Source organism: Oncorhynchus mykiss, chromosome 9 (assembly GCF_013265735.2).
Source record: "Oncorhynchus mykiss isolate Arlee chromosome 9, USDA_OmykA_1.1, whole genome shotgun sequence".
Lineage (NCBI taxonomy): Eukaryota > Metazoa > Chordata > Actinopteri > Salmoniformes > Salmonidae > Oncorhynchus > Oncorhynchus mykiss.
This window is the reverse complement of record NC_048573.1, coordinates 51907580-51921145: the sequence shown is the minus strand read 5'-3', so window position 1 is coordinate 51921145 and position 13566 is coordinate 51907580. Positions and strand designations below refer to the sequence as shown.

Genomic DNA, 13566 nt, shown 5'->3' with positions numbered 1-13566 from the left:
CAATCAAAGACCGATTAGTAATACAGAAAGTGCATTACATTTTAAAGAGTCATTTTAGTGTTAGGTTCCTTGTATTTTGGGAACATCAAGCGAATGTTTTCAGGGATCTGGAAAGATTGAGGGATTGACACGTTTGTGGCTGAACTGTGTAAGGAGGCGACTAGAAACGAATGAGACCGATTGTTTGATCACAAGTGAGAGTTGTTTGATATCGTTGAGTCTTGTTTCGCTATTGCAGAAATGTGGTAAGAGGTTCATGGGAAATGGCGGCGAGTAGTGCAGATGAAATGGAGGAAATTGAGGAAAAGTTGGTGAAGCAGCAGCAGCAGCTGTGCTGGAATGAGAACAATATGGGTGTCAGTATAGATGGTATGGAACGTGAGGGTCAAGGGTCGGAATGTTCGGTAGTGAAAAGACATAGGAAGAAGAGAGATCATAGTACAGAAAGTAGTGGATCGTCTTGTAAAGAAAGCTTAAAGAGGGCCAAGGTAGGATACAAGAGTAGTGATGTGTTGGAGTGGAAAGTGGTGATTGTGTTTGATGAGACCACAGGGTCTCACTTACACCCTATCTGACTAACTTGGTTGAAGGTAATGCCGCAGAGAAAGAGGTAGGTGAAGTGAAATTAGCTCGCTTCATTGGACATGGTAGATTGTTAATATTGTGTGGGAACAAGGGGAAGATATTGAAAAATAGAAACATTGAATGGGATGAAGATTAAAAGCCATGTACCTGGTGCTTATGCTAGGTTAAGGGTATTCCTCACTGGGGTCCCAATATATCTATGTTCACAGATGAAAGAGGATCAAAGAAGTGAAAGGTTATCAGTGATTGTGAGGTTTGAGAAAGTCTTGCCGGGAAAAGTACAGATAGGATTCCTTAGTTTCAATGTTAGATCATTTGTCCCATGCACTGTGGTGTTTTAAATGCCAAAGAATGGGACATGTAGCTGTTCAGTGTAAAGGAAAGAAAATATGTGCCAAGTGTGAAGGCGCACATGATTACGGTGAATGTGGAAGCAGTGTGAAGGGTAAGTGCTGTAATTGTGGGGGAGAACACAGTGCAGCATTTGGTTAATGCAAGGTACAGCGAGAGGCTCAGAGATACATCATGACTGATCCTGTATCGTATGCAGAGGCCATAAAACAGATTGGTAGAACTACAGTGCGGACTGATGGCGCATACACGGATGTACCTGTAGTGGGTCTACTGTCGGGGCTGGTGCTTCTGATTGTCCTGGCATGATTTTGAGGCCTGTTAAAAAATCTTGTGCTCATGAATGTGCCTTGTCAAAGGACACTTTGATAATGAATTATATTGCTAAGATTATCAGTACAACTTGGGGTGTGGAAAGCAAAAATAACAGGTTGAAGGTTATTGTGGAGAAGGCAAAAGAGATATATTGGGGGTAACAGATGTTACTGTTGAAATGGTTGTTGACATGCTGAACAATGCTAAGGGTGGAGTGTTTCAGCATGACAGATATACAGTTTAATGGGGAGGGGTTTTTGGGGAGGTTGTGGTAAAAGTTAGGGATTTATTTGGTTTAGAATTTATTTTCATGGTAGTACAGAATTGGGCCGATCATGATTGATCATACATTCTTGCACAGTAGGTGGCGGCATGCACTTAAACTATTGTTTGTGGGCCACCATGATATAGAAGAAAAAATGTTTTCAGGATTGTTTTATTGTCTATTGCCATGGCTTGTTAGTCAAAATAGGCTTATATTTTAGCTAGATGATCGAAATAGCCTTCAACCCCACTGAAGAAGAGGGGGCTGAGGTTAGGTTTAGGTCTAGGGTATGGACGTCCCAGGGATATCAGATAGCACTTATCACTTTTTGAGTCAAGCTCCAGAGTGGAGCAGCGGTCTAATGCACTACAGACCCTGGTTCAATTCCAGGCTGTATCACAACCGGCTGTGATTGGGAGTCCCATAGGGCGGCACACAATTGGCCCAGCATCGTCCGGGTTAGGGTTTGGCAGGGGTAGGCCTTCATTGTAAATAAGAATTTGTTCTTAACTGACTTAAGCCTAGTTAAATAAAGATTAAATAAAACATAAATAAACTGAAGTTCGGAAGTCTACGCCTCTTCGTCGGTGATTGGTCAGCAGTAGTCATTCTTCAATTAAGTTTTTGTTGTCGTTCAGTGACAGAAGACTAGTTTTTGTGCAATTTTTTTCACTTGAGAAATACTGCACCAAACGTCTTAGTTAACTGTAAAATCGCGCGACTAAGACCTTTAAGTAAAAACGAATTACATATTTCTTGATTTATCTTAGATTGAGTCTGACAGATTTTGAAAAAGTGTTACTGTATGTTGTTGCGTACAGTCTCTCTAGAGGGACAAATTGAAGTGTTTTTTCTTGTTTTTTAAGCTACTGTCTTTTTAAGGGAGTAAATGGCACAGACGTTTACTTCTGGCTCGGAGCAAACCGAACCTAACCGAGGCTTTGAGACCCCTCGTAGCAACCTGGTCTCAGAGCATTTCGAGACACTCCATTTAGTATGACATGTTTCGTATGGTATGTATTCGTTTGTGGATGTCCATTACCCAATTAACGTTAAAATTCGTATTACATTTAACAACATTTGCAAAACGTACAATATATTGCGAATTGTAAAATGTATGTTACGAATCCTAGTTAGATGGCTAACGTTAGCTAGGCTAGGGTTTACGTTTATGAGTTGCGTGTAAAGGGTTAGCGAACATGCTAAATAGTTGCAAAGTAGTTAAAAAGTTATTGTTGCAATCTGTTCTCGGCGCATTTCTTATTATTATATATGTCAATTCGAGAAACTCCATTTAGTATGTTAAGGCATCAAGGAAAGTAGGGTGGCTGGATGAGTGTAATATAGCGAATGCCAAGCAACCCAAAGGTTGTGAGTTTGAACCTCATTACGGACAATCTGAGCTAATTAGCCCAACACTGGGGCATTCCAAGGTTAACGTTACATGGTGCATCTCTTAAAGCTCTTTCAGTTGCACACTTTCACTTTTGCAAGTCAAAAGCCCATAATATTGATATCATTATGTAGTAGGCTTACACAGTAAGGCATACATAGACCTATGCTACCAACATTCCATCTATGGGCTTCATTCATTTATTTTTATTTTATTTATTTAACCTTTGTATTTAACTGGGCAAGTCAGTTAAGAACAAATTCTCATTTACAATGACGGACTACCCCGGTCAAACTCAGACGACGCTGGGAAAGTTGTGCTCAGATTCTATTCATAAGTCATATGTCATGTTTAGCCTGTCCCATTTAAAGTAATGCAAAATGGATTAGCCACAGAATTGTTCAAACTGCTGTACAAAGAGCCTTGGAAAAAGTATTCGCCCCTTTACAGTTTTTTAAATGTTTTATTATCTTGTCAGAAATACTATGAAATATTAGAATGAAATGTGTCAAAGGCATCAAAAAGTGAACAGTGCAATGGGCAAGACACATCCACACAACACATTCAGTAAAGAGTTTTGAAATCTAAACCCTCCCGGTCACACAGCTTTGTCAACATATCTTTGTATGTTTCTCTCTTTCAGCCTAGACTGTCCTTCTAGCTCCTATGTACTGTAATCAATGGAGCCTCAAGATCTAACCAAAGTGGTTCTGCTGGCTTGTGGGTCTTTCAACCCCATAACCAATATGCACCTGCGTATGTTTGAATTGGCACGGGATTACCTGGAAGATACAGGTATGTCTGATCATTTGTGGTCTGTCAACAGATTTAAAAAAAAAAAAAAAAAAATTTTATTTAACCTTTTATTTAACTAGGCAAGTCAGTTAAGAACACATTCTTATTTACAATGACGGCCTACCAAAATGCAAAAATCCTCCTGCGGGGATGTGTGCTGGGATTAAATATAATAAAATAAAAATATAGGACAAAACACACACCATGACAAGAGAGACAACCCTACATAAAGAGATACCTAAGACAACTACAGAGCAAAGAAGCAACACATGACAACATGACAACAACATGGTACAAACGTTATTGGGCACAGACAACAGCAAGAAGGTAGAGACAACAATACATCATGCAAAGCAGCCACAACTGTCAGTAGTAGTGTCCATGATTCAGTCTTTTAATGAAGAGATTGAGATAAAACTGTCCAGTTTGAGTGTTTGTTACAGCTTGTTACAGTCGCTAGCTGCTGCAAATTGAAAAGACGAGCGACCCAGGGATGTGTGTGCTTTTTGGGACCTTTAACAGAATGTGACTGGCAGAACGGTTGTTGTATGTGGATGACGAGGGCTGCAGTAGATATCTCTTTAGATTATACATTTGTAAATCATCACTTTGTGTTTTGTGAGTTTAGGACCTACTTCCTCAGACATTTGCATTGCTTCCAAATTATGAGAAGCAGATCTAGTCAAATAAGAGTGGTAGTATTTTGTATTTAACTGAATTTGTATTGTCATTGTGTGCTCTACAAAATTAGCTGGCTTAACTCCTCTTTCTTTCTATGTACTCTCAGGACAGTACATAGTGGTGAGGGGCATCATCTCTGCAGTGGGTGACGGCTATAAGAAGAAGGGTCTGATTGAGGCCTGTCACCGTGTAGATATGGCCAGGCTGGCCACAGACACCTCTGACTGGATCAAGGTAGATGCATGGGAGAGCCAGCAGCCTGAATGGGTGGAGACAGCTAAAGTGATGTGGTGAGTGCTGATCATTTGTGTGTGAAGAGGGGTTGTCAAATCTATTTTGATTTGGTGAGTTTGTGTGATACAAAAAGAAAAAAAGCATTACTTGCACTGCAAGACTCTTGTATTAAATTTATCCAGGGTAACCTAGGCCAAGATGTACTCTTAAGGAGCCTACTGTTACTCCTTAAGGTCCAAGGACCTTATGTTATTTTCAGAGGTAGATTGGCACTGGCAGCCAAAAAACCCATGTAAACGTGAACCCATTCTCAATTGTGATACGGATCTAGAAACATAAAGCCCTTTACTTTCATATCTTGTCAAAATAATTTCACAAATGCAAATGTGGCACTCTCTTCTGAGGGACCGGAGTTCATATCAGTTTGTACCTAGTACCAGAGTTTAACACCTCAGAATGCTCATAGATACTTTAAAATGGGGATCCCCTCCCTTAAACTAATAAAAGAAACAAGAAAAATTCTCAGTCCCAAATAAACTTGGTTCTGTGTCCAAGAATCCATTCCAAGCTTTACTGATGCGTGATTGAGGGGCTGCTCGTGAATGGAAACCTCTAGTCAACAGACCTGTGGCTGTCCCAATAAAACACACTGGAATGGCCCGACACAGTTCCTTTTGTGAAACAAAAACTAAAACGGTCCTCTTCAATTAAAATGGGACCACTCAAACTCTGAACTCCTCTCTTTTACCACGACCAGTGGCAATTCACGACCATGTTAACGCTGTCTCTCGGTGTAGCGGTTGAGAGACAAAAATAGGAGCTTGTTGATGACAGTTGATCCGCTGTCTGAGAAAGTACAAGCAACAAATCCCTCACTGTACTCATGGTCGGGGATCCTCAACTAATTGTTCATCATATATACTATTATTTTCACTGGTCAGTGAGTTACACAACTTTAAATAGCTAATTAGAAAATGTTGATTGCTTGTAGTTCTTTCTCATACGTCGCACTGTTCACTAGCAACTGGTCCACCTCCCAAATATGTCTCACATGCAACAATGGTCAGTACACAATAAGTAATAGTTTGCTACAAAACAACAAATTAACCAGGAGTTACATACACCCCTCACAAAATAAACGTAGCCTCCCGACAAGACCCAACACCTTTGACCTCAGAATGCAATACGTTGATACACACACAGCATCGTCAATGTGTGTGCTATGTCAATGCTTGACATAAGTACACAGAAACATTCATGTTTCATCCAAGAAAAGAAATACCCTTATTATACAAAATACCTGTATACGGTAGTGTTACGGTGTAATACGGTAGTGTTGTGCGGTGTACCTAACTCCTCATAAGACAGCCTAACTAGTGCCTTCACCACTCTCTTGTTTGGCAGTTCTGGGATGGCCTGAGTGTCCACTGTGGATCTGGGGAGGGCTGGACAGCTTCCTCTTCAGGGTCCCTCTCCAGTCCATCTTCTGTGGCTCCTTTGGGTTCTGGGTTAACTGCGACAGGTGCAGTCAGGGTGAACACTGTAGCCTCTGGAAATGGCCTTGCTGACAGTGGATATTACTGAGTCCCGGAGCACATTGCAGATCCTCACGCAGGATAGTCCATCTTTAGAGCAGTGAAGTTCACAAAGGCTTCAGCCTCGGGCTGGGCCCTTATGTTCCTAGATGCACACTCTGAGATACTGTCTGAAGAGTTGTTGGCAGTCATCGCTTGGCAAGTGGCTCTGACTCCTGGTGAGGGGATTTCAACCCAGTCTCCAGCCTCTTCAGCACTCATGTGTGGACATCTTGACAGGGCGTCAGCGGCAATGTTCACTCGCTCTAGCTTGTACTACAACTTGAACTCGTAGTTGGCGAGAGTGGCCATCCCCCTCTGGCCTGTAGCATCCAGCTTGACACTGGCTTGCACATAGGTGAGGTGGTTATTGTCCTTGTGCATCAGGAAATTAGCTCCGTACAGAAAATCATGAAACTTGTCTGACACTGCCCCCTTTAGCCCCAGGAACTCAAGCTTGTGAGCTGGATCTTCTCTGTCCTGGACAAGGTCCAGCTTGCATAAGCCACTGGTCTCCATCCCTCAGGGTACTCCTGGTACAGCACTCCACCCAGGCCACACAGACTGGCGTCAATGTGGAGGACGTAGAGCTTCTCAGGGTCAGCGAAGGCAAGCACAGGTGAGCTGGTGAGGCGTTCGACAATGTTCTGGAAGGCTCTCTCTCACTCTGCTGTCCATCGTTTTCCAAACAGCTCCTTCTCCTTCTGGTAGGTGACTCTAGAGGGAGGACTGGTGGGCTTGCCATTTTCTCTTGGGGGCGTGACCTCTGGTAATCTCATGGAGGGATCTTACGACAGAAGTGTATCCTTTTCATTTGCCTCCGGTAGTATCCACAGAACCCAAGAAATGACTGGAGGGCCTTGAGGTTTTCTGGTCTGGGCCATGAGGGGAGGGCATCGATACCTTGATCGGAGACTGTGGCTCAGGTATTTCACTGAGGTCTGGCAGAACTGGCACTTGTCGATGGAAAGCCTCAGGCCTCCAGACAGTCCAGGACCTTCATCAGCCTATCCTCATGCACCTTCAAGGTTTTCCCAAACACAATGAGGTCATCCAGGTAGACCAGCCCTGCAAGGAGACCAGCCCTCATGTCGCTGACATCCTTCTACATTAAGCATTGGAATGTAGCTGGTCTGGAACGGTTGGTCCCAGTGAGCATGGAGGGTCTCAGGACACACAAGGGCTAGAGTTTCAATAGGCTGCTGGACGCCTACAGCATCACAGGAGATCTCAATGGTGATGCTGATGTTGCCGTCATGGGGTAGTTGCTCTCACTTAGGCCCCACAAGGTTATCCCTTCTAAAGGCTGGAGATGATGTGTTGTCTTTGTAGAACTGCCAGTGGATGCTTGCCACTGTCTAGGATGGCATGACAGGGTTTTCCCATTCACTTTCACAGGAGACACTGTAGGCTCCTTTACTGTCCCTTCTGCTGTTTCCTGATTGTCCTTGAGCATGGATGAAGCGTCTGTTGAATTCCTCTACATTCTTTCCTTTTCTGACAGTTCCTGGAAGAGTGGCCATCTTCACCACAGTTATAGCAGAATAAGTTTTCATTCCTCTTTGGCCCTGGACGTGTTGCTGGTCTGAGTTAGATGGATCATCATTGCAGCTATGGCGTACTTCAGTTTTTCTACCTGTTTGCAGAGAGCTTTGATTTTGGTCCTAGCATCTGATGATGGCTTCAATGATCTGTTCAGGTCTTGAGGCTATGGCTTGGGGTGTAGCAAGGTTATTCATCTCGCTATCTGAGATCTCTCATCAAGGTCTGTAGTTTGTCTGTTACATCACTATGGAGTGCTGACATAGGAGAGAAGGTGGTGGTGGGTATTTGCTCAGGAGAGCGAGGAGTTACATTTCCTAGGTAGATCAACTGCCATTTGGTGCCCTTTAACTCATCTTCAACCACACAATGCAGTGAGATCCAGAAAAGAATGGGAGAAACTCCCCAAATACAGGTGTCAAGCTTGTAGCATCATACCCAAGAAGACTCGATGCTGTAATCACTGCCAAAGGTGCTTCAACAAAGTACTGAGTAAAGGGTCTGAATACTAATGTAAATGTGATATTTAAGTTATTTTTTTCATAAATTAGCAAACATTTCTAAAAACCTGTTTTTGCTTTGTCATTATGGGGTATTGTGTGTAGATAAACTCTTTAATCAATTTGCAACGTGGAAAAAGTCAAGGGGTCTGAATAGTTTCCTACGGCACTCATGGGTGGGGAATGCAAACTTAACTTTGAGCACCTCTATCTCCTTAATGTTTTAGCATTCAGGTCTCAAAGTTACTTTCAGATTACTTCAGCCATGGGCAAATACAGTATGTATAGCAAGTTTTGTTCAAGTCAAAAGGTCTGCAGTCAAAGTTATTGAAATCAAATGAATGACCAAAAAGTCATTTAGTTGTGACATTTTGTAACCATAATAACAAGTGAAGCTACTCTGCCATGATCCTTGCTTGGTTCCATTGGGCTTTATCTCCCTCGTGTCAATTTAATTGTTGTCTGCACTTAAGGCATCATTATAAAGAACTGATGACAGCGGAACAGAACAATGACTATGTGGACACTGCAAAGAAGAGGAGGATTGAGGCGACAAAGCACTCTTTCGAGGATCCATCCTCGTATCACACAAGGAGAGGTAAAAAAGGGGAGAGATTTTCCACGAGCATTCCGAGACTACAGACAAATGCACATTTCTTACTACCCAGAAGTCCCTACTAGCTCTTCTTTGGAGAGGAGGATGCTGTGTAACACCCAGGGCAGGTAACACAATGGGATTCATTGCTGCTATATTGTTTCTTACTATCAATTCCACTCAGATTAGTAATGACAATTTTGGTCATTTTATTATGCAAAGTGACTTACAGAACCATTGATAGTGACATTCATTATTTGGCCCATTTGGAAATTCAACCACAATGGAATTAAGTCTGACTTTTTCCTTGATGGCTTTTTCAAGTTTTTATGTGCTTGTTTTTTATTTTTAAATGTTCATATTAATAAACTAAAACCGGCAACCCTATTGTTGCCAGCACCTTGTTCTAACTCATTGAGCCAGCAACTGTTGAATACTACTGTCTGTCTGGGACATTAGCACCCACATAGGGTTTGGTGTTATAGAAACCAGTGACAACTAGTCACACCACCTGAAGACTGGTATGGTGGAACAGCAAGTGATCTGCCCTGAGGTAAAAAAAACTAATGGTGCTGGTTACATGTTTTGCCGGCACAGGCTGTCTCTACTAGTGCAGAACATTGTGGCTAACTTTTTGACATTGTCTGGCAACATTCCATGATACGTGTCTCTTAAGTGTAGGTGAGTCCTAAGATAAAAAGATCCTTCTCAGAAATCAGGCAATTCACACACTTTTATTTAAACCCACTGCTTCAGACTTTCTAGCCTAATGTGTGTTTATATCAGAGGTTCTGTACAGCAGAATACACATTTCAGTCTTGTATGGGTTAATAAACTATTCATCTGTCCATGAACCCTTTAGACAACGGCCCTCAGCTGAAACTCCTGTGCGGCGCGGACGTCCTGGAGTCCTTCGGCGTTCCCAACCTGTGGAAGCACGAGGACATTGCCGAGATCGTGGGCCGCTATGGCCTGGTGTGCATCACCCGCAACGGCTGTGACGCCCACAAGTTCATCCACCAATCGGAGGTGCTGTGGAAGCACCGCAAGAACATCCACGTGGTCCGTGAGTGGGTAACCAATGAGATCTCGGCCACGCACGTGCGTCGGGCCCTGTGCCGGGGCCAGACCGTCCGCTACTTACTACCGGACCCGGTGGTGAGCTACATCCGGGAGCACGGCCTGTACAGTGCCGAGAGTGAGCAGAAGAACGCTGACGTCGTCCTTGCCCCGCTTCAGAGACATACCGGCCCCTCCTCCAGCTGAGGTGGCCAGCCATGTTGCCTGCTGCCAACTTGAATGCATTGAGACCATTGAAGGCCGGTGGGAGGAGCTATAGGATTACTGGCTCATTGGAATGGGTGGAATGGAATAGATGGAAGGGCATTAAACGTGGTTTCCATATGTTTGATACCTTTGCAATTTATTTTCTAGCCATTACAATTAGCCCGTCTTCCTACAGCTCCTCCCACCGGCCTCCTCTACTTGAGACTGTGTAGTAGAAGCATTTATCTTTTACTGGTTTGAGAAGATTTGTGAATGAATGCACAGATGTTTTTGTATATTTTTGTAACAGTTGAAGTAGACTGCTCACCAGTGCTAGAATGAGTTTGCACCAGAATAGCCTCTTGTGTGGCATCTCCTCAGAGAATGGGTGAATCTGCTAAAGTTTAAATGAATAACTGTGTTTTGTAGAAAAGTATAAGCACCCAAGTAGTGGCAATCCCAAGCGCCAGAATGTAAACCCTTGATCTGTCACTAACACTCAATCTGGTCCTTAGAGCACTTTATCTATATAATAGCACAGATCGACACCCATGATTATTTGTGTACAAATGAGAATTCCTTGATTTACAATGAGCCTGATGTATAACTACAGAAATGTTTCATTTCGCAATGCAGTGATTAACAAGCTCGTCCACCCTTGAGTACATTTTGTGGGTTTTTTAAAATGCTGGGGCTTTAGTGTGTGTGTGTGTTTGAATAATTCCCTCAGGCAAAGGCAAGTTGGTATATATGGAAGCCGTTTACAGATATAGTAGGCTAGAGCGACATACAAACGGCATGGTGTGTATTGAGAGAAATAAAACGCTGTCTTTGTTTTGCAGCTTGTGAACACTTCTGTCATTGCTGTCTCTAAGAAAAAACTACATCTTTATAATGAGGAAATCCCAACCATTCACACCTATTCTGTTTGCTTCAAATGCAGGTTATTAGTAGCTTTTTTCTTAGTCTTCCTTTCTACTTTCTTCAACTTCTTTAACTTTCTTGATCAGATGAGCATTATTCTGATAACATGAAATGTATTACAATAGTTGATTGAAGTGTAGATACAATACCCACTCAATTGTTGCATTAGTAGAGGCACTGTATGGAATCACTGAGTGGATTGAAACTGCAGATTGTCCCTTCATTTTTTTGTTTGTTGGTTTAGCAACAAAGGCAATGCTGCCAATGCTTCCTATCATGTTTTATTTCTAAAATTAACTTCTGTTTCTTGATCAATAGTTGAAAACCTAGCCTAGCTACGGTGGTGCTCAATTTAGCAGGACTGAATGAAAGCTCAGGCCAAACCCTCATCTCATATGTTCCCAAGCAAAACAGGTTAAATAGTTATTTGTTTATTTTCAATTATGTACGATTTCTAATATGACATACAAGCAATCGCTGTATTGACTCATATGTTTGGTAGTAGCAGCTGGTGTCTTCAAGCTTTTGTCAGGGTGCAACTCAATATTTGGAAGGTGTTCCTAATGTTTGGAATAATCCGTGTATGTCTGAGCATGTTCTTACACTGTCCATCCCCAGGTATTGATCCCAGTTTGTAAAATCACCCAGATGCTGAAGCTGGGGGAGGTGATCGAGTAACAGGGTGACCTGTACACAATCAAAATCCTCAGCCCCTTCTGCAACTATACTTTCTCTTTCACCAATGGGCTAGATACTAGGCACTGCAAGGTGCAATCCAGGCAACCTGTTGAAGTCTAGCAAAGCCAGACTCAAGTCTCACACTGGCTCAGCTAGCTCTGGCCAGGTCATTAGTGAGCGTTCCTTCACAAACAGTCTGCAGTTCAAGTTAGAGAAGGAACGTACCCTAACGACCTGGACCAGCCTTCTAGTCAGGTTGTGTGAGACTAACCTGACATTAACCACTTTGGTCAAAGATTAGATCATCCAAAGAATATTGAGGTTTCCATTAAAATAGCATTTGTGATAATGATTAGTGTAATTGAGCTTGTTCTAGCTAGCCTACATGAACTACTAGGTCAGTCTTTCAAAAATTATGAACATGCTTTTTGCTCTGTGTGTATCATACTTGTGACATGAAGGGGAGTAAGCTGGTGTGTGAACAGATGGGGAATAATTGTGATTGGACACACTGAATAGAGAAGGATAAACTACATTCTCTTATGCATTTTATATTCCTATTCTCTTTTCTCAGGAGTTCTACTGTGAAGGGCAGGTCTGCAAGCAAGTTTTCAAAAAGAATGTGAAGGAATGCACTTTAAGGTTTCGAATTTTAATGTCATGTGCACAAGTGCAGTGACATGCCTTTCTTACAAGCTCCAAACCCAACAATGCAGTAATCAATATCAATGCTGCACAAAAAAGAAATGACAACAAAAACATGAGAAATAAGAAATAACACAAGAAAGTAAGAAGCTATGTACAGGGTCAGTTCCAGTACCATAATTACAATGTACAGGGATAGAGGTAGATCTGTACCAGGGGCTAGGCATGACTAGGCATCAGGACAGAAGCTGTTCAGTAGCCTGTTGGTGTCATACTAGATGCACTGGTATCTCTTGTTGTGCGGCGGCAGAGAGAACAGTCTATGGCTTGGGAAGCTGGAGTCTTAAACAATTTTCCGGTCCTTCCTTTCATACAGCCTGATATAGAAGTCCTGGATGGCAGGGAGCTCGGGCCCAGTGATGTACTGGGCTGTCCACACCACCCTCTGTAGCTCCATGTGATCAAGGGCGGTGCTGTTGCTATACCAAGCAGTGAAAAAGAATGTGGACTACAGGAAAAAGAGGACTGAGCACGCCCCCATTCTCATCGACGGGGCTGCAGTGGAGCAGGTTGAGAGCTTCAAGTTCCTTGGTGTCCACATCACCAACAAACTAACATGGTCCAAGCACACCAAGACAGTCGTGAAGAGGGAACAACAAAACCTATTTCCCCTCAGAAGACTGAAAATATTTGGCACGGGTCCTCAGATCCTCAAAAGGTTCTACAGCTGCACCATCGAGAGCATCCTGACTGGTTGGGCAACTGCTCGGCCTCCGACTGCAAGGCACTATAAAAGGTAGTGCGAACGGCCCAGTACATCACTGGGGTCAAGCTTCCTGCCATCCATGGCCTCTATACCAGGCGGTGTTAGAGGAATGCCCTAAAAATTGTCAAAAACTCCAGCCACCGTAGTCATAGACTGTTCTCTCTGCTACCATACGACAAGCAGTACCGGAGCGCCAAGTCTATGTCCAAGAGGCTTCTAAACAGTTTCTACCCCCAAGCCATAAGACTCCTGAACACCTATTCAAATGGCTACCCAGACAATTTGCATTCTCAGTATTCTCTTATGGGGTGAGGGCAGTGTGGAGTGCAATTGCGTTGTCTATGGATCTGTTGGGGGTAGTATGCAAATTGGAGTGGATCTAGGGTGTCTGGGTTGATGGAGTTGATGTGTCATAACCAGTCTTTCATAACACTTCATGATTACAGATGTGAGTGCT

The 13566-nt window shown here is 43.0% G+C and overlaps 1 protein-coding gene across 9 annotated transcripts; it reads left to right on the top strand.

Annotated features, from left to right (window-relative positions):
- Positions 1-2: 2 nt before the first annotated feature.
- On the top strand, positions 3-10949 carry LOC110532330 (nicotinamide/nicotinic acid mononucleotide adenylyltransferase 1). 9 transcript variants are annotated; one of them, XM_021616126.2, is made up of 5 exons: positions 3-148; positions 3553-3704; positions 4492-4675; positions 8709-8842; positions 9693-10949. In XM_021616126.2, the coding sequence occupies exons 2-5, from the start codon at positions 3590-3592 to the stop codon at positions 10094-10096; spliced, it is 837 nt and encodes a 278-aa protein (XP_021471801.2). In that variant the 5' UTR covers positions 3-148; positions 3553-3589; the 3' UTR covers positions 10097-10949. The 9 variants fall into 9 exon arrangements, with proteins under 9 accessions (XP_021471801.2, XP_021471800.2, XP_021471804.2 ...); XM_021616125.2 differs by having other exon boundaries at positions 20-194; XM_021616129.2 differs by having other exon boundaries at positions 23-194; positions 8709-8833.
- The last annotated feature ends 2617 nt before the right edge of the window (positions 10950-13566 follow it).